The 24,711-nt window shown below is 44.6% G+C and overlaps 1 protein-coding gene and 1 pseudogene across 2 annotated transcripts in view; one reads left to right on the top strand and one right to left on the bottom strand.

Moving 5' to 3' along the window:
* The window catches only part of PARP14 (poly(ADP-ribose) polymerase family member 14), a gene marked incomplete at its 5' end in the record, with an annotated part of 30,787 nt that extends 9,131 nt beyond the window's left edge, over positions 1-21,656 (bottom strand). Inside the window, 12 exons of the mRNA XM_080919425.1 lie at positions 742-909; positions 1,222-1,284; positions 1,692-1,841; positions 2,377-2,452; positions 4,778-4,999; positions 5,473-5,712; positions 7,383-9,625; positions 11,154-11,390; positions 13,933-14,166; positions 15,592-15,625; positions 16,169-16,296; positions 21,470-21,656. Coding sequence (XP_080775551.1) covers positions 742-909; positions 1,222-1,284; positions 1,692-1,841; positions 2,377-2,452; positions 4,778-4,999; positions 5,473-5,712; positions 7,383-9,625; positions 11,154-11,390; positions 13,933-14,166; positions 15,592-15,625; positions 16,169-16,296; positions 21,470-21,656 — 3,982 coding nt within the window. The remainder of the gene's footprint in view (positions 1-741; positions 910-1,221; positions 1,285-1,691; positions 1,842-2,376; positions 2,453-4,777; positions 5,000-5,472; positions 5,713-7,382; positions 9,626-11,153; positions 11,391-13,932; positions 14,167-15,591; positions 15,626-16,168; positions 16,297-21,469) is intronic.
* Positions 19,804-20,285, top strand: LOC308422761 (large ribosomal subunit protein eL21-like; annotated as a pseudogene). The gene has a single exon. The product of its transcript is annotated as a large ribosomal subunit protein eL21-like (transcript).
* Positions 21,657-24,711: the final 3,055 nt, after the last annotated feature.

Below are 24,711 nucleotides of genomic sequence, written 5' to 3'. Positions count from 1 at the left end.
TGTAACATTTTATCTATGAGGTTAAAAAAAAAAAAAGTAAAGTAATTGGCTTGGGGGAACCTCTCCCCTATCCATCCATATGTGCATGTTTGTCTATGTGTAAGTATGCAAAAATATTTGTGGAATAGATGAGACAGTAGCTAGGCTGGACATGAATGTATTATGAGTGTGTGTGTGTGTGTGTGTGTGTGTGTGTGTACAAATTTGCATGGGTAAAAGTTTTTCTTCCTATAGGTATGACATTCTTTTCCTGGTTCACAAAATGTTAATTGTGCCAAACCTCCTTCTCACCTGGCCAATGAAACTGTTAATTGTTAGACGTCTCCTCTAACAATTAGTCCTTTATTTAATTACCTGCTGCTGCCAGCAGAAATTAATTACTAAATGTATATCCGCTGTCTATATGTATGTACAGTTAAGAGTTAAAAGACTTTAGAGTTTCTTGATGGGCATTCTTGCTAGCCCCAGATATGTAAGTGTTGTTCCATTAGTAGTATTGAGCCTATAAATTGTCACTGTTGTCACCGGCCCTTCTGCTATCCTCCAATTGCCAACACTTCTCCCTAGTTACTGCCTCCCACAGAGAGAGAGAGAGAGAGAGAGAGAGAGAGAGAGAGAGAACGAGAGAACTGATGCCACACTTAGTAAGGTGTCATTGTTATCACCCAAACTCAGTGAGGACCAAACCCATGGGGAAGTGAAAAGTCTGGGACTGATCCTTAAGAGCCTGTGGCTACAAACCTGTGCCAATAGCTGGTAGGCAAATGGATGCATAATTCCGTCGTTCACATTCTTCCAAAACACGGGAAACTGAATTCTTGACATTATTCCCACCAACAACATGAATAATATTCTTACATTTCAATAATCCACCTCCAGTGACTATGTACTCACTTTTACCCTGTTGAGCTGTGAAACATAAAACAGACTCAGAATCAGATGTCAAACTTACTCTTTGAAAAAGCAAGATGTCCGATCTAGAGAGGAAACCTTTTATGAATGAGAAGCTCCTGAGGTGCTATGTAAGTGTAGTAAAATTTTGTGGTTTAACTTCTCTTAAGTATGAGATAACTTTATGTTTTTAATTTCTTTCAGATTTCATCCTTTAACACAATATATGGTATTAAGATTAATACATTGTCTTCCTGGGTTTCCTCACAGCCACCCATATTCAATCCTCCCATTTACAGTCTGGCACCAAGAAGTAGCATTGTTCCTTACCCAGGAGAGAACATTCTTGTTCCACATTTTGTCCTGCACCTTCCAAAATTGCCTTGGAGACCCCTACATGAGAAAATCAAGATGGTAACTTGGCCAGAAAGAAAGCCTTTGTATCTCAGCATATCCCAACATAGCGCAGTCCTACCCCTGGGCATTACTAAGAAAGAGGACAGTTTCAAAAACATTGCCAGTCGTAATAGTGAATGCTTTTAATTCCAAAACTCAGGAGGAAGAGGCTGATCTCAGTGAGTTTGAGACCAGCCTGGTCTACAGAGCAAGTTCCAGGAAAGTCTGTCATGAAAAAGAAAAGCAAAGAGAAAAAAAAGAAACGAAAACTCACTGAAATAGCTTTAAAGCAATTAATTAACATGAGCAACCCCAGGCCAACAAAACCATTTGTCTATAGAAACACTTCTCTATAGGCTCTCCACACTGATTTACATGACACTGAATCCATCTCAGTGAAATACCTGATTTGAGATCAAATGTCTGTGAAGTTGAATTGACAATCACATCTGCCACTTCCTTGGCGATGTCCCCAGTGGCCACTTTGAAGAGGATTGGGCCAATACTCATTTCATGCACTCCTAAAGTAGGGCTGGAAAGACTCCCATAGATACCTGCCCAGAAAAATAAAGCAGTCAGCAGAAGCAATAGCAATTAGCTCACAGGCCAGCCTATCTCTGTACTGGTTGTCTTTTACTATGGGCCTGGCCCCGGGCCTGGCCAGAAGACTTGAGCTTAGTATGAGTGTGGGGCCATCCTGGGCAACATAGCAAATCCTCACTTCAAAACAGTTTTGGTGAACCCCAAACAAGATAACCTCAAAAACAGGAAACCATCTGACAGAGAATTATTGCTTTGTACTGTCTCTGTGTCTCTTGGAAAAATACATATCACATTATCCACTGGAGGTGGTAGTCTCATTGGTAATTTAAATACCCCACTTTACAGATTATGTAGTTTAACCTACCTCCTCTTATGACCCAAGTTCTATGAGCAGGCCAGTGTCCTTTCTACTCACATGTATGGAATGTAATATAACATGCTCCATAGTTTGACTAATCAGAAGAATTATCACCATCATCCTTTACCTGTCCGTGAACACCTACTTAGTAACAAGAAATGACTGGTCACTTAAAAGCTTTACTGAACCTTGTGTGTCTTCAGCAGTGGGATTTCTGTCACTAGGATCTCCATTGCTCCTTTTGTCAAATTCATCTAAAAATGCCTAGAAATATAAACATAGTTTTGGCCATTAGACTCCCTACTTGATGAATGTGCCTGTTTCATTGGGGCTTTTGATTCTATATGCACACATACGTAATAGAAAAACAATAACTCTCAAACAATGTTATTAAATTTACTTATATGTTTTTAAAGTTATAAAAATAAACATTCAATTCATTTTCTACAAATGTGACCTATAAAAAGATATGTAAACAAAGATATAAATACAAGGGTATTAACTAGAGTGCTGTTCACAACAAAAACAAGACAGTTAAAAGCCAGTGGATGGCCATTCAGTTCATTTCACAGACCTGTGTGCTAAAACAGAAGCCACTAAAAATTGTATCTTCAAAGAATATTTAATGGTATGTGGAAATGCTTATTTTGTACTTTCAAGTGAAAAAGGATATTAAATTGCATATTTATATAATCTTATCTTAAAAAAAATCACACTAGTAGCAGAGGACACTGGGATAAGGCTGACTAAACAATTTCTACATTTTGGGCTCCTCAACATGTCTGCATCCAAAATGCATTCAAATCTTAACCCAGCAGCTCATATAGAGCACACCTAGCAACCATGGTTAGACCTCAAGCTCCAGCTTTGCGACCTGTTCCAGTCTCCACTTTCAGATAGCTCTTTGTAAATGTAATTTAAGCTAAAATTACTTTAAATCTTGAGCATTAATTATATTTAGAAGGAGAATAATAGCATTTAAATGTATTAAAGGTATCAGTGGAGACAAACCCATTTCATAGATTTGCAGAGTATTATATGTGTTAAAGAAAATGAGACCTGCTGGCAGCAGTGGTGCAGGCCTTTAATCCTAGCATCAGGAGGCAGAGGCAGACAGATGGCTGTGAGTTTGAGGCCAATCTGGTTTACAGAGTGAGTTCCAGGACAGCTATGGCTACATAGAGAAAGGCTGTCTTGAAAAACCAGAGGGGTGTGTGTGTGTGTGTGTGTGTGTGTGTGTGTGTGTGTGTGTGTGTGTGTGTGTGAAAGAGAGAGAGACAGACAGACAGAGAGAGAGAGAGCAGCAGCTGACCAGATTTGCCCAAATAAAGGCTAGATGGCTCAGGACTCAACACTGCCCACGCAGTACGGCTTTGTGTATATAAATCTAAACTTCCTGTGCACAGTGTTCAACGTCCACATCACCTTACACAATGTATGCCATGGGATGTCATTAGGAACTCTTACCAGCTGAGCAGGTGGATGCAGGAGGACTGCCATGAGTGTGAACAGTCTGGGCTACAGAGCAAGATTCTGTTTCGAAAGCCTGAACAAACAAGCAATCCCCACGGTGTTTGTACAGGTCCAAGCTAAAGGACTCGGGAGGATTGGCTGCCTGGTTAGAATGTAAGCTCCATCTGCTTGCTTCTTGTGAATTTGTAAGTAGTGTCTAGATGCAGGTAATAATAAAGTGTGACCTAAAATTCCAGTAACCCGACCCTCAGGCATCTGCAGGCTGCTACCTCTAAGGTACCATTATAGAACTTTTCAAACATTAATGTCAGATATACTGCAAGATTTTAAAGATGGAGAGCAGAGGTCACTAGAGCTGATGTTTGGTAAGTCATGGCTGCCACACCGTAACTGATGATGGTTCTGGCTATTTCTGGTGCAAGCATCCCACTCGCCTGGAGACATACTGTTGTGTTCTAGCTGCGTCCTTCACTCACTAGTGAATACATTTCCAGAAAGAGGAGCTGGGTTCACTTGCATCCCGTCCCAGAATTTTCAGATTGAGAAGAGCACAGTGAGCCTTTACATTACATATTAACATTTCTAGGTCCATGTGAGAGGCAACCCCTACAGGTTGAAAAGGTCGTAACGAGTATTACCATGTGTGAGCCTTTATCTAATTCTGACTTGGATGTAAGGATGTAAAGGCAAAGAGACAGACACTCATGAGACAGTTATAAACTCACACATCAACTCTATAACTGATCAGATCCAAGTAATGACACCACTTCAAGATGCTTTAGAGATAAGGTTATGTTCAAAATTAATTGGTAAATTGTTCGGAGATAGAATCGTGGGTCTGGGATTTGTTTCAACATCACGAGAGGAACAGAAACACCTCTCCACAGAGCAATAGAAATACACAGAAGTTCCTTAGACCAGCGGATGTACTTCTGTGCACCTTTGAAACTTTCCTGAATAAGAAGTATTTTTCCTTGAATCCTGTCATTCTACATATAACCAGTCAATGCTACTCCCACACTCCTGTGATTGAAAAATAGAGGAGACAAACATCCTATAGACCAGGAAGAGTTAGAAGGACACAAGCCTCGAACTGCATCGAAGCCAAGTCTGTACCTGAATATTTTCATGGTCTTTTGAGTGCAGTAGAAACTGAACCTCTTGTAAAGTTTTCAATTGGTTCCTGCTACTAAATTTGAGCACTTCTGAAATGATTAATTTAGCAAATTCAGGTTTAGGAAACCCCAAATTTCCTGTTCCTATTGCTGGAAATGCGATCGATTGTAGAGACAGGTCCTCAGTGGTCCTCAGACAGTCATGGATGATGTGTTTCATGATCTGAAAAAGCACAAAGCACTTCCTAAAATGGCTTATTTAGAAATGGGAGAAATGCCCCCCCCCCCCGAAAAAGCACTGGTCAGCTTTTACAGGAACTGTTGTCCTTTAAGCTTGAGAGCAGTCTGAAGACGGAAACTGAGGAAAGAGAATGTAAAACACCCACGCAACAGTGAAGCTCCACTTCACCACGTCCACATCCACCACTGACTCCCAGCTTCAAACCTTCGCCTTACTTTTCTCATCATAGTGGCTCACTCCCCCTGCCCCCTCCCTGACCCTCAGTAATTACTGAGCACGATAGCCAACATACATTACTATGACCTACAAAAAGTCATCTACAATCAAAAAGATATGGCTAGGACTTAGGGCCTGGCAAACTCATGATGTTAGAGAAAAGAAGCGGACAGGGGCTAACTGTGACATGTGAAAGGAGTTCAGAAGCTACCCCACTCCCAGAAAGCACAAAGTCCTACCTTTAGTGACCACGCACTATTGTTGCTTTTCCAATGTGGAGTTACCACATGGAAGACAAAGCGGCTGTTCATGTTACAGCCACTGGTTTGAAGAATTGTGCCCACATTCACTGAGACCCCTTGTCCTGCCATGGTCAATTCCTCCTGGAGTTCTGGCCCAGCCTTTTCCAATAAGGCCTGAGAAAGGGGTCCTTTGTTGAGTTGAAGATCCGAGGAAATAGAGTTCACAATGGCATGAGTCTTAAAAACAAAACCAGAGATTTTTTTCAAATTCATCATAAAGGCATTTATAAATGTCATTTGAGCCACTTTAAATCAACACTCAGAGAAACGAAACCCATAAAAGTAAGAGTGGAAACAATCCAAATGTCCATTGACTAATAGGTGGGAAAACCAAATGTATAGTATTCTAACAGGACATTATTCAGTCACTAGCAGAAATGAAATTAATGATATATGCTACTACATGAATGACCCCAGGACGTGTTCCTCTCCATGAGAGAACCTGGTCACAGAAGATCACAAATGTTATTATTGCATTTACATGAAGCTTCAAGAGCAGGTGGATCTGCAGAATAGAACCAGATGTGGTGATAACTTTAATCCCAGCACTGGGAGGTTAGAAGCAGGCAGATGGCTGAGTTTGGGGCCAACCTGGTCTACAGAGAGCATTCCAGGACAGCACTACACAGAGAAACCCTGTCAGAGAGAGAGAGAGAGAGAGAGAGAGAGAGAGAGAGAGAGAGAGAGAGGGAGGGAGGGAGGGAGGGAGGGAGGGAGGGAGGGAGGGAGGGAGGGAGGGAGGGAGAGAGAGAGAGAGAGAGAGAGAGAGAGAGAGAGAGAGAGAGAGAGAGAGAGAGACGGTTAGTTACATAGCCGTTAAGTGAGTCTCAGCTTTTTTCAACATAGCCTATGTAGATAAGCTGTAGCACTATTTCCAGGTGAAGCATTTCAATTGGACCAGTATTGATGGCCCAGCACCAGGGACTGTTCCTGATGGATGGTTAGAGACACTGTCTCTTGAATAGCAATTCAAAGTAAAACAGTCTTTCAGCATATGGTCTATACCATTCATTATCTTAGCCAGTATATCCCCAACTGTTCGTCGTATGAAGGGAGTGGGGAAAAGCCACAACCAGCGATGCTGATTTAGGACTTTGATCTTGGTCTGGAAACAAGCTTTCAACGATTGGCTAAGTGTGTCACTGTAGGGGCTGAAAAGATGACCCAGCAGCTAAAACACTTGCTGTTCTTCCAGAGAACCAAAATTCAGTTCCCAGCACCCACCTCAGACAGCTCACAGCCACCTGCTCCAAAGGATCTGACTAGCCTCTGGATATCCACACACATGACATTCACTCACACCATCACACACACATGCACATAAACATAAAAGAGAACAGAAATAAATCTTTAATAGCTTTTCTCTGTATTTCAATGCTTTCCTTTATTTCTAGTGTTATAATAGTTTTCTTTTTTTTTTTCAAACAAGGTCTTATTTAGTCCAAGCTGGCTTCAAATTTACTATGCAGCCAAGAATGACCTTGAATTTGAATTTCTGATCCTCTTGCCTCCACCTCCCTAATGCTGCTTTTACAGACATGTGTCAAAACACCTTGTTTATGCAGAGCTGGGGTACTGAACCCAGGATTTGGTGCCTCCTGGGTCAGCATTTTGTAAACTGAGCCACAGCCAAGCCTTTGTCTTTAAAAATAGAACAGTGACAACAAAATGCTCAGAGAAGCGGGAAGGACATCACTGACATCTACAATGGAAAGGTGTTTCAGGCCAAGTGTGACCGAATGGATTGTCCTCTGTTCTTTCCCTCCACCCTGTCTTCATTGGGCCCCCAAGAAAGCAAGTGCAGACCATGTGACCTCAGCACACTACTGGTGAACAGGGATACTTACCTTAGCATTCTGCACACTTTCTTCTATCAGACGGATTCTCAAGCCTTCTGGTGACACCAGCAGATGGTCCTGGGGCATTTTTCCAAGTGGTCCTAATGCTTTTAAACTGGATGGGAAGGCTGTGTGGGAAAGGGTGTCTTTACATGTAATCTTGACAGCTTCAGCAAAGGCACTCACAGCCTTCGCAGATAGGTCCACCAGGTAAATCTTTTTCACGGTGCTTCTGTCTTGCTTCTGTAGGAAGTGATCCTTGATGGCTGAAACAATGGTTGCCGCACACAGGTCCAAGGGAACATCAAAGATTCCAGAGCCGATCGCTGGCATGGCTATGGACCGGCTCTTGTTCTCTTCGGCTAAAGTGAGACTTTGCCTCACAGCTTTCTTCAGCAGGCTCACACACTCCAGGACCTTATCTCCCCTCCATCGAGGCCCCACCGCATGGATGACGTAACGGCAAGGGAGCTTGCCTGCTTTTGAGATAACAGCGTTGCCAGGTTGGACCATCCCTCCATCTTTTACTATCTGGTCACATTCTTCTTGGAGTTTGGGGCCCGCTGCCTTTGAGAGAGAGAGCGCAAGACCCATGACGTGCTTCAGGTTCTCATTTGCTGCGTTCACTACCACATCAACAGGAAACCGACTCAGGTCTCCCTCGTGGACACTCAGTGTGACTCCAGGGGCTATGTCCTTCTGTAAGTGGCACTTCTGGTCCTTAATGCTGTCCTTCTCTTCCTCTTCACCCTCCTCCTCCTCCTCACCCTGCTCCAGTTCAACAGTGCATCCATACTGGCGTCTGATCTCCATTTTGTAATACGATTCTTTATCCTGGAAGAAGTGCCTGGCACCAGCTTTGTCAGTCTGGAATCTTTTGACACAGACTGAATCCTGGATTTCCTTGACCGTATTCATGCACTCTAGAACTTTGCTCTTGGAACCACTTAGCAAGATGCTGTTTGGATTACCTTTAGGCTTAAAAGTCACATATACATTTGCCTTCTTTGTCTTTGACAGTAGTCTCTTGTCTGACCTTAAATAGTCAATAATCAAGGATGGTTTGATTTTAACCACTCTTTCAACTTTCATGTTATTTTCCAAAAACTCAAAAAGCTGCCTATGGATTTCATTTACTTCTTTCACGTAGCCTGCAACAATGACTTCAGCTGGGGTCCCTGAAGTCAGTTCATTCTGGACCATAATGACTGCACAGGAGCTGTGTCTCTTTTGCAGAGAGTGAACTTTCTTCTTCCACACATTGCCTCTCAGAACTTCCTTGTCCTCAACTGGAATGTGCTTATGACTTAAAGCGCTGAGCATTTTTCCCTCAGCTTCTCCCAGATCTTTGGAAGAACTTCCGATTAACAAAAGAGAGGTGCCTTTCAACTCGTATGTGGCAAGGATGCCCTGTGCCCCGAACAGAGTCTTGGAGAGTCTCTGACTGTCTGTTTGCTGCAGAAATGTGAAGACTTCAGAAGAAACCTGGACATGTTTCTGAGCCATGGAAAACACCTTTTCTTGGATTTCACACTTTACTTTGTACACATCTGCACGGAGACCCTTAAAGCAGAGGTACTGAGCCGAGGTGTCATAAGAGATCTCCATCTCTGGGTACTCTTTGCTTAGATCCTTCAGAAAGTCACTGTGCTGCAAGAGAAAATGCTTTTCCCGGGAAATGGCCACTTTCTCCTCCAGACTCTGCTCCTCCCTCCTGAGCTTTTCAGTGGTGCTTTCAATGAGTTCCCTGATGTGCTGGCTAATGCCTTGGACATCTTCTGATTTTCCTGCTACATTTAGACTCTCCTTCTCAAACTCAACCAAAACCCTGTCATCTCCTAACTCATGCTTTATGATGTCCCATACTGGTGAGCACACTTCAAAGGCCTTCACATCATATTTACACCTGATGCCAGAGAGCGCTGCGGATGCGTCTTTCTGCCAGGTCTTGATGCTACGTCTTTGATTGACTAAGGTGGCAGCGGGTCTGACGGTCAGTTTACCACTGATTTCAGACCAAGTCAGCTCACAGTGACAGCGCCTCATTTCATCATTTATCTCCTCGATCAGATGATTATGTTTCTGAAAGAACTTCCACAAAGGAAGATCCAGAGACTGCTGGAAAGAGGCTGGAAGCTTGACCAGAGGTTTCTCCTCACCATACAAGGCGGTGCCCAGAGAGGGATAATAGGGGAAGACAGACAGTGGCATCTTGTTGAAACTGTGTTTCTTGGCCGTAATGTTGTCTAACACTTTAAAAACAAAACAAACAAATCTCAATGTCACACATTCCAAAAGCAAAGCAAATTTTCTAGAGGACAAAAGTTTCTGTTGTTTATAGAACTTAAAGTAGCATTCTCCAAGCTCAGATATAAACTGATATGCACTGACATCACAAGGTGGACTTTATTTAGTGCAATAAATTCCTTACATACTCTGTACTGAAATCATGTTGAGTCTGTTGTTTTCCTGATGTCACTGATGTATGTGACACAATAAGAAACAGATACAAACTGGGGCACAAGCACTTGGCTGGCATTTGTACCAACATGAAGAACATTTTAATCCTCAGAGTGAAACATTGTGGTATCTGCCCTTCCTGTACAGCCCCAGAGTTTAACATTCATATGTAAGTTAATATTATTAATATCGTCACAGGAAGGAGTATAACTGTACCCGCAGTCTGTATCACTTTCTCAGGCCTGTACATGGACTTTCTCCTGACAGTGGCCTTCTCAGGTAGAGAATCTGTAACAGCTGGGAAAGCTGAGGCTGGGAAATATCGGGGTGCCATAGAGTGAGGTATCTGAGCTAAGTGCCATCGTGAGCCAACCCAGACCCATGTCCTATAACCAAATCAAAATCATCCTCACAGTCAGTGGAGAGCCCAGCTTCAGAGGTCAAATGTAGTAAAAATTAGAGTCAATCTAGCAACAACTTAGATTTAAACAGCACCCATGGTAGAAAAGTGCTAAAAAATAATGCCCTTGTTTATGACTCTGTCCTAGGGCAAGTATCAGGCCAGAAAGAAAGAATGTGACTTCCAGAGACCCAAAGATGTAGGCCTAACTTCCCACAGTGGCTCAGGAACCCGGGACAGCCTGAGTGACCCTTAACAAGGACCTGGCACCACCCCTGGCTAAGCACTACACAGAAATTATTTAGTTTAATCCTCACTGCACTCCTCTGAGGCAACGTTTAATGTGCCATTTCTACAGAGGAGAAAACTTAAGATTGAAGGGCTAAACCAGTGAACACCAACCAGGATTTGAACTCACGTTCATCTTACTGGAGACCACTGAAGATCTCATCAGCAATATGACTTTCAGTCTCCCTCCCTCCTGAGGTTGTGAGAAAATATCCCCATAAGTCCTGGCTTGGCACAGTGATAGAAGAAGGGAGACATATAACTACTTGGTGGAACTATATACCCATCTTTACCTAAACTTGTAGAAATCAACTGGAGAATCAATGTGAGGAACTAGAACACACGTCTACCTCTTTGTGAGTATAGCATATCGGAATTCTGAGAATGGCAACTCTTTGAGTCATGGATTCATGAGGCCCTATGTCGTCTCCCATCAGCTTGTGTTGCTCAACGAGTGCCTAGTTCTCTGCCTCATTCTGCACCAGATTCGGGTGGAGAGATTGATGCCATTTCTGACAGATGATGGTCAAACGCACAAGGGTTTAAGTAACTGCTGGAATGGCTAACCATAAGGTTGTGCCCCGGGGTGGGGTTGGGGCTGGGAGCTTGGGTAGGGCAGCTGAGACACAGACCTTTGCTGTCACAAAACTCAACCAGCGCCGAACTCTCCTCCGGAAAACACTCAACTCGGGCTACCCTTCCGCCCCCGTTGAAAGGGTTTTCAAAGAAGAGTTGCAGCTGGTAGTCATCCACCCCAGGAGGCAGGTTTTCCACCCTGACTACATTCGTCCTTTCCAGAAGTCTCGGGACAAGCTGGAGTTGTTGATTTGAGCGGTGGCCAATACAATCAATAATAAATTTTTTGGTATCTGCAAAACAAGTATAAAATGAGAAAATTCCAATGACATCTTTATACAGTATTGAAGGCTTGGCTATAACTGAAAGGATTGCTGTATGTATTTTCTGCCACTGAGCCTTTGCACACAACCAACCCTCCTGAGTGCTTTCTTGAGACTCCACCCCTCTACCTGTTGCAGCCCCACCCATCTTCCCGTTTCCTCATGGAGCCCACACCCACAGCGAGGCTACCGAGGACAAACTCATATCCAACTATCTCTTTTCAATTTTGTCTTCATGTTGCCAGAAAAAAAAAAAACTAGTAATATTTTAAAAATCTTCCTCTTTTGTCCTTGTACAAAGGCAAAGGTAAAAGAAAGGTAGCCCTTGTCTTACTGCGCTTCTCCTACTTGGGAGACACCTTTGTTTCATTGTGATGCTGGGATTCAAATTAAATCACGCTACAACAGCTATGTCCACGGCCTTCTCCGTTTTCTCATTTGGTCCTATTTACCCTTCAGGACTCAGTCCAACTAGTTTTAATCAACACGGTGGATGGTGATCCTACTATGTGCAAATTACTGTGCTGGGATCTGGGAATGTGGTTCCTGGTTTGAAGGTGGGTTGCCCTCTAAAGGATGGTTACCAAGTGGACAAAGGGAGGGACAGAGGCAGTGTAGTTTGGACATGGTCGGGCAACACCTCTGGAGAACATACTCAGATGAGCCCAGCGATACCCGTCCTTGTCTCTGCCCCCCACAGGTTCTACCACAGCCTAGAGATGAATTCTCTTTCCTCTTCATTATTCATTTACATACATGCCTCCTTCCTGCTCCCGGGCTGAGCTCCTCCAGAGAGGGAACTATGATTTATTCATCACTGTGTCCCAGCTACTAAGTCAGCACATGGCCCAGACAACAGCTGTAGTTTAGACCTAAACTGTCCCAGAGGCTCGTGTGTCAACAGGTTAGCCCTCAACATGATCCTATTGAGAAGTGGTGGCTCACCTCAGTGAGGCCTGTGGGAAATTTTCTTCATTGAGTGACCTTCACCTCCCGTCCCCCTTTGTCTCTCCTAGTCATTGAGATAAACAGTCTTCCACATGCTGTCACCATGTCTATTTCCTCACCAGAAGCCCCAGAGCAACAGGACTTACTGTCAAGGACTGAGACCACTCAAAACTGTGAGCAAGAATTAACCCTGCTTTTTATAGGCCCATAGGCTCAGATTATTTGTTACAGTAGCAGAAAGCTAACACAGTATGTGTTCAAGACTGTTGCTCAATGAACAGAAGCTAGGCCACTGAAACTTCCATTTCCCTTTATGGGGCTAGAAAGAAGGTTCAGTGGATAACAGCACTCAGTGTCTCTGCAGAGGGCAGTGAAGTGATTCAGATCCCAGCATCCACATGGAAGCTCACAATAGTTCCAGGGAACCCAATGCCCTCTCCTGGCCTCTATTGGTACTGCAGTCATGCTAGCAAAGCATACATATAAAATAAACAAAACTTTAAACTTCTCTTTATAAGACCTCATAATCTTGAAACAATAACAGTGCCCTTTATCAAATCCTTACCATGCCTCAGGTACTATGTTAAGTATCATCTCTTTTAATCCTCACAGGAATTTATATAATGGCCATCCCCTTTTTATGCACAAGTAGATAATGAACACAGAGAATAATTACTTGGTGAGCTTCACACAACTAGTTAAGTGGCAGGGCTAGAATTCTGACCACACCTCCTCTAATCTTGACTGATACCTCACTGCCATGGCCATGGGACATGGGAGCCTGGGTTTGGAATTTGCCCTGCTCTAGGGGGAGATGGTACTTGCTTGTGACACTGACCTAATTTTGCTTTTTCACATTTGTGCGTGTGCACACAAGTACACATGTGTGTGTGCATTTGGAGGCTAGAAGACAACTAGTATGAGTCCCAGGGATCAAACTCTGGCTGTCAGGCTTGGCAGTAAGTGCCTTTGCCTGTTCTGCCATCTTGCTGACCAGGGCATTTTCCAGGCTTGCTCATCTCTGCATGTATGACCAGGAAAGGGTTGAAGTATGGTGAGGTGGGAGAAGAAAGGGGAGAGGAGATGAGCTGCCCTGGCTCAAATCCAGTTCCTCAGTCTCTCAGGACCACTGAGGCCCTGTCCTCAGGTTACTGAAAGGAATGATTAAATTAATGCACACAGAGATTAGTAGGTGCCTAACCTACAGCAAGTACTAAGGGTAAGTTTGATGGTATTACTGCCTCCCAGTAAGTCCAGCATGGTAACAGGTTAGTCTTTGCTCCTCACAGGGACGTCAAAGTTCACGCTCCTTCATTTAGACTTTCTGTCCCCCAACCGCCAGCCTGACGTAGGCAGTCATACAATAAAGTTCAGTCTATTGTCATACCCAAATTTGATCTCAAAATTAATTTGTTTCTCTTCCAAATTTTGAGGGGGAAAGCATCTGTATTGACATAGAGACCTGTTTTACTCACTAGAGCAAAGAACCAAACTTTCAGAGACAGCTCAGATGCTGGAGAGTGGTAGGCAGAAGCCTGGGAATGCAGTGGCCTCTGGAGCTCACCTATAGGTTTCTGAAAGGTAACCACGGCAACAGCAAAATCTGGGATCATTTCCACCTTAAAGTCATCACTAGGGAGGCCACTTATATTCTCCACCAGGAAGGTCAGCACCATCTCTGATACTTTCTCTGGCAGGTTTTCAAATGCCACCATGGAGGAAATATTTTCACACTCTTTTGGGACATCTTCCGTTCTTTGTGAGCTGCTGCTGGGAGAATGTGTTGTGTCCAAATCACCTGAAAATTGGAAAGGACAGTGAAAGGTGTAAGGCATTAACAAAGTAAAAGTGTGCTAAGACATGCCCTGTCCCCAGTTTTCCCCACCTCTTGGATAACTCAGATGAAAGAATATCTTCCGTAATGAAGCTTTTGCTTTAGTGAATTAAAAAACGAAAATGTAGCACCAGGTATGGTGGTGCACACTTTTAACCCCAGCATTCGGGAGGCAGAGGCAGGTACATCTCTGTAAGTTTGAAGCCAGCCTGGTCTACAGAGTAAGTACCAGGGCAGCCAGGAATACATAGAGAAACTCTGTCTCAAATAAACAAAAACTAAAATGTAGCATTGTTTCTTGTTGTTGTTATCATTAACTTTTCTGCATTTTGTCTTTCTGAGGACTAGATGTCATACCGCATATATGCTCACAAGTACTAAACCCTAATTGTAGGCGGGGCTTCTAAAAGCCCAGCATAGCTTTCCTCATTGCTGTGTTGCTGGCACATGGTCCACAGCTGAGGCTCATCAGATGTTCACTGGATTAGAGCACTACTCTTTGGCTCACTCCAGGGAAGCAAGGATATCTGAGGATGTGCACACACTCGTGCTAAACAAAATAACAGTTTAAAGATTAACCTGATAACATTATTAATGAGAAAAGATCGCCTGTTGCCAAAGCTCCAGGCCCAGAGTTTGAACCTGCGGCACCCTTTAACAGCTGAGCATGGCTATGTGCCCAGTAGAGGGCAGAGATGGACAGATACCTCAGCTCCCTGGCCAAGAGCCTAGCCAAAAGGGCGAACCTGAGGTGCAGAGAGCCGGTCTCCAGGCCAGGAGACAGAAAGAATTCCTTTCCCTAAAGTTGGAGAGTCTGCCTCTCTGTTGCTCTTATCTCACCTGGCATGGGTCTTCATTTGTTACCTTTTATAAAGATATTAGTCATCCCTTCGTTCAAGTCTGGGCCAGGGCATGATCTCTGCTTATCACTAGTGAAGCAGGAGACCCCACCTCAGTCCCAGTGCTGGCTGCTCCCTGCAGCAGGTGAGGAAGGAGGAGCTGGGGAGCTGGGGTCCGCTGAAGACACACCCAGTGCTCAGAGAACACTGGTACCCAGAGAGCCACACAGCATCCTCTACATGTTCTGTCCTTGCTGCTCTTTGTCACAAGGCACAAGCATCCTTCACCACCTCCCAGGCCTCCTTCCCCTCTCCTCATCTGCAGGCATCTCACAGAACCAGAAAGAGCTGGTCCTGTTCTGATGGGAGCTCTAAGAGCTGAAGGGGTTCCCTCAGGGAGCACTTCATAGGCATCTGGCCGAACCTGGATGATACAACTCGAAGCAGCTCCAAGCTGAGCAGATCCCGTGTGGTGTGACTCTAGAGGGAAAAATCTCCCAAGCAACGTGTTTAATAAACACCAAACTGCCCGCCCTAGCTGAGACTTTACCTGGTTTCACAGCATCTTCTTTTGTCTTGGACTCCTAAAACCCAAACAGTAAGAAAGCATCAATATGTAAACCATTTCTTCATCTAAAGACATCCCTTGGGCCAGACTGGAGACATAAGCTAAATTGAAATGATATGGATATACTTGGGAGATGAGCTGCTGAATACATCCGAATCTACGTGTCACAGGGTGTCTTCTTACTGGCCACAGCAATCGGTGGTGAAAGGAGACACACAGGAGTCCCCGTGCATGCCAAAGGTAAGATGACTCAGCACATGTTTCCCGACACATGTACTCACTTCATGATTACTGTCTGAGCACCATGCACGCGCTTCACAGAGGTCCCTGGCAATCTCCTTCACAACTGAGGAAGCAGTGCACGGTGCACGGCTGGCCTGGGCTTACTATGTAGTCCAGGCTAATCTTGGATTCTGCCTACCTCTATCTCCCTAGAACTAGGATTTCATGTATGAGACACCTCACCCAGCACATCTTTACCATATTCTTATCACAGAGATCCCCACACACCTTGGAATACCACCCTGTGTCCTTTTGAGTCCCTCCTAGGTTTCTTTACCTCTTCTGGAGATGTCTTCCTTGCCTCCTTAGAGACTGGTTCTGCCGGCAACTGGACAGACAACTTGAATGTTCCTTTTCCTTGCCACACTAACTCATGATTCTCTTTCTCCAGAACGTTCTGCCGAACTGAAATGTTAAAAAGGAAAAAAAAAAGTCTTAAGCCAAATGCAAGCGATCTTTACTTAATTATTTACGTGATTCCTATAGTCATATCGCCATTCTTGGTCAGCAGCTCACCCGGCATCTCTAAGAAGCAAACTCTGTAGAAAGAAAACAACATTACATTTGAATCTCAGCTTTAAACGTACATTGTGTGCACTGTCATGTTGTGTGCCTGTGGATGAATGTGCACCCCTGCTCACGTGGAGGGCACAGAAGGACACTGAGTATTTCCCTCCAGAAGTGTGCCTTCTGGCCTGGAAACTGACCAGGTCTCTCACTGAAACAGAAGGTTACCCTTTCGGCCCGGCCTGCTGGCCAGGGAGCTCTTGGGATCTGCCTTTTCTACTCTATACTGTGCACTATGCCTAGCTGTTACAAGGGCGCTGGAGATTAAACTCTGGTCTCACATCTACCCAACAAGCTCTCTTACCTAGTGAGACATTCCCATGCCCCAAAACTTACGGGGGGGGGTGTTGTATTTGAGACAAGGTCATACCAGCTAGCCTAGAACTTTCTCTGTAGACCAGGTTTTACTCACAGAGATCCACCTGCCTCTGTCTCACAAGTGTTCGGGTCAAAGCAGAAATTGTCAAGTCCTGCTTACTTTCTATAATTCATTGCTGTAGATGAGTTACAGAGTATTGCCCCGGGGGCCTTGAAATTACCAACTTAGCTGCCCACCTCACAGCGCCTAAAGTCTCAGAAGCATTATAGGGTGGAGCCTAAGGGAAAGACATTAAGTCACTGGGAGCCAATTCTGTGGGGAGGACAGAAGGTGATTCTGGGATTCCCTGTCCTTTCTGCCTTTATCTCATCAGAGCCAAGAGTTCTCAGGGTGTACTGCCTTGTGCCACTGGTCCAAAAGCATCAGGCCAACTGACTGTAGACTGAAAACTCCAGAATCGCTGAGCCCAGATAAACTCTTCCTCTGTTCAAGCTGATCATCCCAGATACATTGTCACAGTAACAGAATGATCACTCTAAGCATCCTGCTAAACAAATTTTACTTAGGAAGCCTAGTCTTATCGACTAATGAGGTTAATAGGGATTGTCTTGCCCCTGTGTGCTAAGTTGAAGAAATAAAATAGTTTAGTAGTATAGTGACTGTACTATACTCAGGAGGCACTACAGGTAGAAATATCTAAAAATACAGGGATGGCTGGGCATATGAAAGCCATGTTTTAGGGAAGTAACTCAGCTGATCATTATCAGAATGACCAGGAGCGTAGCCATTTCAACCAGCACCTTAGCTTACAACGATAAAGACCTATATTTGGTAGTAAAGGGGGGGAAGAAGTAATTTAAATAGCGATTTGCAAAAGGCAGAATTAGAGCACCAGAGAGCTGAAGCCTTGGATTTGATTTGCAGCTCAGTGATAAGCTACCTGTGTGGCTGTCGAGAAATAAATGCCTCTGGAGCAGTGGGTTCCCCATTTAACTTATCCTCGGTGAATGCTTTCAATCACATGAAGAGCTATAAAAGCACAAACTGCAAGCATGGCAGCACCAGAGACAGATGAGGAAAATCAGTGTAGCTCAGACCAGGGGGAACCAGAAAGGAAAGGGAGGGGCGTGGCCAGAATAGAAGATGGTGCACACAGGTACAGAGAGCTGCTGTTTAAAGCTGCAACCAAATGCTGGGCTCCTGTTCCATTCCAGTGAGCTGCTCTAATGAGCTCTGAGTCTATCATAAAGGGAGGCGTGACAGCTCTCCCACCTCAGCCATCAAGAGGGCAAGCCAAGGGGACCTCACTTAGATGTTCCCCCAGATACAGGGTACATAATCCATCTATGAAGGAACATCTGGCTCTAACTGTATTTTGAGAGTAGACAGGAGTTTCTAGAGAAGAAAACTGGGCTGTCGAGAAGACTGAGGACTAATGATGGAAGTCCATAACCTAATGTCATGTGCCTATGTATTTCCTTCCTTTTCTTCTACCCTGGACTCGAGTAAAGTCCATCCAAGGTATCCAAACATGCCCACCTCTTCGTAGATTGTGTGCAATGTGGATGAGGACCTCAGAAAGCAATGACAGCAACAACAGTGTATGATACCCATGAACATGTGTCTGGGTGGAGGAGGCAAATCTCTGGTGTCTAACCTCCCGCTTGTGACCACCAGGCTATCTATGTTCAGCCTTACTTAAGAAAATGGTGGGATCTAAGGCTGGAGCGATGACTTCGTGGTTAAGAGTACTAGCTGCTTTTCTGGATGGCTCAGACTGGGTTACCAGCATCCACATAGCAGAACTACACAGTCTGTAACTCCACTTCCAGGGGAGCTGATGCCCTCTTCTGGCCTCTGCAAGCACTGTATGCATGTTGTATACAGACATATGCAGGCAAACATACAATAAAAATAAATCTTTTGTTGTTGTTTGTTTTCGTGTTTATTTGAGGCAGTGCTTTTCTGTGCATTCCTGGCATTCCTGGGACTCATGCTGTAGACCAGGCTGGGCTCAAATTCTGAGATCTGCCTGCTTTTACCTCATGAGTGCTAGGACTAAAAGCTCAAGTTACCACCACCCTGCAAAATATCACATATTTACTTATTTGCTTACTTACTAATTTTTAAGATGAGTTTCCTTACTTCAAGGATACCTAGGTCCTTGCACAATAAATAGGAGCCAGATTGGGACAAGGAAGCATGATAACGTGTGCCCATCTGAAATGGGGTGTTCAGTGTTTTGAGTTAGGGTTTGAGAGGGAAGCTCATTCAGGCTCAAAGTCCTAAGGGGAAAAAACACAGTAAGTTGATGCATACTCTACAGTACACAAATCTAGTTAGCATACAAAGGTCAGATCATCATTTCTCCTGGGGAGGGGATGCTGGAAGGCTCAGTAGTGCTATCTAGCTATTGTAGATATATGTGAATAGTTAGGTAGGCCTGCTTAGGCTACTTCTGAGCCTGAGGGTGGTGCTGTTTACAGGAAAGGCTCTGCGGTCCTTAAGTTTGTTACAGGGAAATTCCAGATGACTTGCAACTGAGGAAACAGTGCTCAATAGGAAACCGAAAGTGAATAGAGATTCTGCTCTAAAGACAACAGGGCTAAACTTTAACATAATTTGAGTCATCTGTGTTGGGAATGAACACCAGAGGGAGGACCTGGAGAAGTGGAAGAAGTGGGGGGCTGTGTGATAGTAGCCCTGTAGTGTGAAATTTGAGCACAGATCTGCTCTTGGTGAATTTCATTGTGAGCCCAGCCTTTCAAGGCTGAGTCACCTGGCCAGCCCAGGGGTCTGCTGTAAAAGCTGAAACTGGAACTGTATTATCACAACAATTAATTTTCCGGCTGTGCATTCCAGTATGCTACCAGCATCTTAGATGGTCTCTCTGTTTTGTTGATTTAAGGTTCACAATAGACAAAAGAGAGTTTGATTTTTTTTTTTACTCTCAGTTTGATACTGACAATGGGAATCAAACTGAAAACCCGGGCCCCCGGCGGCCATCTTCCAGTTAACTCACCAACATGACAAACACAAAAGGAAAGAGGAGAGGTACTCACTATATGTTCTCTGGGCCTTTTAGGAAACATGGAGTTGTTCCTTTGGCTACATACATGCGAATCTACAAGAAGGGTGATATTGTAGACATCAAGGGAATGGGCACTGTTCAAAAAGGAATGCCCCATAAGTGTTACCACAGAAAAACCGGAAGAGTCTACAATGTCACCCAGCACGCCCTGGGCATCGTTGTAAACAAGCAATTTAAGGGCAAGATTCTGGCCAAGAGGATCAATGTGCGGATTGAGCACATCAAGCACTTAAAGAGCAGAGACAGCTTCCTGAAGCGGGTGAAGGAGAACGATCAGAAGAAAAAGGAAGCCAAGGAGAAGGGCACCTGGTTCAGCTGAAGTGACAGCCTGCGCCACCCAGAGACGCCCACTTTGTGAGGACTAATGGAAAAGAGCCTGAGCTGCTGGAGCCCATTCCCTATGAATTCATGGCCTAATGTACAAAGAGAAATAAAGGACCCGGACTACCAAAAAAAAAAAAAAAAAAAAAAAAAAAACAAACAAACAAAAAACCACTGGAAACCCCTCTGCAGTGGTTCTCAACCTGTGGGTCGCGACAGCGTAGGATTTAATGCTCTTTTCATGGGGTTCTATATTATGGCTCATAATAGTAAGCAAAATTACAGTTATTAAGTAGCGACACAAATAATTGTGTGGCTGGGGTCAGCGAAACCTGAGGAAGTGTGTTAAGGGAGCGTAGCATTAGGAAGGCTGAGAACCACTGGTCTAGGAAAAGTACACATGAGTCTTTCCTACCAGTTGCCCATTGAATGCCCCCTGGGAAGTCAAACCTATGTTTTCCAGAGGTGGTCGGAGCTATGCAGGTCACTTGTGCCCTCCCACCCAGACTTACTGAGACCCTGCGCTACACCTTTCTCTTCTTTCTTTCTTTTTTCTTTTTCTTTTTCATTTTTTTTTATTTTATTATTTTTTTTATTTCCCTTCTTGAGTCTCTGCTGGGCCTCCTCAACCTCCTTGCCTTCCTCTGGCACAAATGTTTCAGAAGCCACAGGTCTGGACCTTCCACTCAACCACCTGAGCAAGCTGTCAAGTCTGGGTAGAAAGCTGACAGAGGTGGGGGACATTCAAATGTTTAACTGTTCAGAAGCCTTCAGCGAACATTCCCCAACCCCTACTTCAACCTGGGTTCAAAGCTTACAGTCACCTCAGTTCCTATTGTGGCAGAGGGATGAGCAAGGAATAAGACCCTACTCCCCCGCACACACACACACACACACACACACACACACACACACACACACACACACACACACACAAACACAAGAATACTGTGGCACAAGAGCTCCTGGGCTTTGCCCTTCTAAAGTTCATCTCCCGAAGAACCCTGCGGTGTAAGCTGACTCAGGACTCCTCGGGTTTCTTAATACTTTTCCTGCCCCACCTGAATAATAAAAACCGGAAAGTTAAAACAATAAGAGAAGGTTCATAGCTCCAGGGAGCAACTGGAAAAGCAAGGGCAACGCCACTCAGATTTGCGCTTGCCACCCAGATTCTGCCTCCACGATCTCCCGCTCTGACCCAGCTGCAGTGGAGTGCTGGACCAGCCACCCGTGGTCCCGAACCCCGCGGAGCGACCCTCCCCAGCCTTTGCACCCCTCACCATCCTCCGGGAAGAAGAGCACCAGGAAGCGTGCTGGGTTCTTGGGGTCCGGGACGACCTCACACTCCCCTCCTCCCGACTTCTTTCGGCTCTGGAAGTACATTTGCAATTTGTTGATCAAGTTCTTTGGGGGGTCGGAGCCCCAAGAGCCCTCGACCAGCAGCGGGAAGGAACCGGACGCTGCCATCCTCACTGAACTAGGAAGCAGCGACTGCTGGATCGCCCAAAGCTGCTCAGAGTTTTAACTTTGAGTTAACTTCTTTCACTTTCATTTCCTGGAAATCCCTCCCCGCCCTTAGTTTCTATCTTCACCTCTCTGTCCCGTGATTTGAATAGTGCAACAATCCACACACACGCGGGCCCGTGGCACACCAGTCCCCCCCACACTTTGTTCTCTTGCCTTCAATAGAAGTCAGTCAATCCCAGGGAGCTGACATTGCCACCTTCCACCCCAGGCTCTAGCCTCCAGGCAACCTCCCCCCCCCCCCCCCCCCCCCCCCCCGCACTCTACCGGAAAACTGCATTGTGTGAGAGAAGGGAAAGGGCTCCCAAAATGATCCTCTCAGGATTTTCCCTGCTTACTTCGGAACCACACATGGGACTTTGGCCTGCCTTTCCTGCACCCGAATTTGTTTCCTCATATGTTTGCAAACTCTCAGTTTTGAGAAACGTGTGTGCTAAGTGTCCATGTTTTCTAGGTGTTCAACAGAGGGACAGGTATGGTGACACAGAAGACAGTAGACAGCACTAGGCAGAAAGGTGTTGTTAGAACGAAAGAGCAAGGGCTCCTAGCCGGATTATGGAAAGGTCATGAAGCACCTACGGGCAAGGGACATGGCACCAGAGAGTCTAAGGGCTATTGAGAAATGACCTTGGCTGGTGGGTCTTTGCGGTACAAAGTCACTTAGGCTGCAGCATGGTGGCAGAGTTCCACTAGAGTGAGAGAAACCTGGCTGAACTAGGTGTTACAGAGATGTTGTAGTAACCTCTTCAACCAAGAGAAACCTCTTCAATGAAAACACAACTCAGTAATTATGAACACAAGCTATGCCTCTATAGTAGGCAGATTTACCACAACACTCTCCATTCCCCTCCTTTATAACTTGCTGTTTTTCAGGTCTCCTGTTCTGGCTCATTCTCCTCCCCTTGACTCATCCTCTCTTCCTTTTCACTCCCTGACTCCTCCTCCTTTTCCAGTTTTATTCCCTGACTCCTCTTTTTCCTGTTCCACTCCTTGACTCCCCCTTTTCCGGTTCCACTCCTTGACTCCTCCTTTTCCGGTTCCACCCCCTGACTCCTTTTCCGGTTCACTCCCTGACTCCGCCTTTTCTGTTTCACTTCATAACTCTTCCTTTTCTTCTTTTGTTTCCTCTTCTTTTTCCCCACCTCCTCTGTCCAATCATGTATTGACAACATAAATCTACACAGAGAGGGATCTGGTCCTGCTGCAGGTTGGGGGCTCTTGGGGCTCTGAACCCCAGAAAAACTTGATGACCTCTAAGCTTCCATTGGAGGCAAGTTTGGCTGAAGGATATGAAAAATTCATCCAGGAGTGGAAGTGAGACGGACTGACTGGGACAGCGATAAGAGGAGGGATGGGAATCTGTGTATCTTCAACCAGTGATGAGCGAATATTTGGGACACACATTAAAGGGAGGCTTTGCCATTCCAGGGCTAGGCTATGGGGGCCCCTGGTAGCAGCATCTGATAGAGAACAGGGAGAAGGGTGCGGAGGCTGAAGAGGACAGAGGTCTAAAAAGAGGAAGGAAGCAGAGGCAGCAAAATACCCAGATTTTTCCAGAACTTTGACGGAACAGGAAGACGCCTGAGTCAGAAGGCAGTTGAGAGAAGGATGTTTGGGCTCAGAAAGTTGTTACTTTTGTTTCTTGAAGTTAAACACTTTTGAAACTAGAAAGGTTTTAGGTATGGGTGGATGTTGATATAAAGAAGAGGTGTGAAAGATATTGGTGCCGTCAAAGGTGCCAGCAGCTAGGAATTGTGAACAAAGGTTGTGTACAGGGTTCAGATTCCTCAGTTCAGATCAAAAGAGGTGGTAGTAAAGATCTGATATATCTTACGTTATTACAGATAGCTCCCATTTCTCTGTAGATTGCAATCCGATGGGTCACACAACTCAGTGTGAGACTTGAGAAAATCTTGGTAACACCGAAAGGCTTCTGAAGGCACAATGACCAAGAATTAAATAAAAATCAACTGCATAGCCTCCCGTTGCTTACCGGTGCTGTCTCCTGGGATCACTGAAGCTGCGTTCTGAGCACACACGCGCATTTTGCACATGTGAGGTCTTCACACCAGACAATACCAGTAAACAGTCTATGAAACACTCAGCTCAGATGGGACACCATGATATGGATCGCAATTTTTACTGTATACAATGTTTCTGTTCTTACCAAAACCTAATGTCTTAGTAATAGAAAGCAGACTTTTAATATGTTCTTGCTGTCATCTGTCAGCATGAGAAGTTAATCTATCTTTGGATCGTATCACGTTAGAACTCTTAGATTTAAAATTGCTGCTTCAGAGGCTGGGGGTGGGGGGAGCTGGCTCAGCGGGTAAGAGAACTGGCTGCTTTTCCAGGGAACCCAAATTTGATTCCCAGCACCTGCGTAGCACCTCAGAACCACCTATAACTCACTTCCAGGAAGTCCGGTACAAACTTCCAACTTCTGTGGGCACTTCACACATATGCTGCACAGACATCCGTGCAGGCAAAACACTCATACACTTACCAAGAAATTAAATTAAATTTCTTGAATGAATTTTGGCTTGGGATTAAGACAGAAGTTCCATCCCAAGTTCTGAAATGGTCCTAAATGGGCTTCTGCCATTTTATATTGTGTATTTAATTCAAAGTAGGGTTCTCAGCACTGACAGTTTTAAAATAAAAATATTTACTAAATGGGAAACAAATTTGCACATCGTAACAACCGTTTCTTTTTACAGAGAGAACTAAATCATGGTTCACTATCTGCTACTGCAGGACATGAAGCCTTTTCAACTTTTTTAAAGAATCATCTTAGAATAGTTTTCTTTATTATTCATCATCACTAAGTGCTTAGTTTGCATGTATACTTTGTATACCGTGTCCCTGTGGTTGCATTAAAGTTTGTCAGATGTGAGTGGAAGAAAGATATAAAATCTATCTCAAGGTCTGTCAAGTTCAAAGATTCTTTGGAGAAAGACAGAACTTGAATCTTGATACTTAATACCAAAGAACTGAA

The sequence above is a fragment of the Micromys minutus genome, assembly GCF_963924665.1.
Source record: "Micromys minutus genome assembly, chromosome: 7".
Lineage (NCBI taxonomy): Eukaryota > Metazoa > Chordata > Mammalia > Rodentia > Muridae > Micromys > Micromys minutus.
The sequence above is the reverse complement of the archived record's forward strand: the minus strand, read 5'-3'. Positions and strand labels throughout refer to the sequence as shown.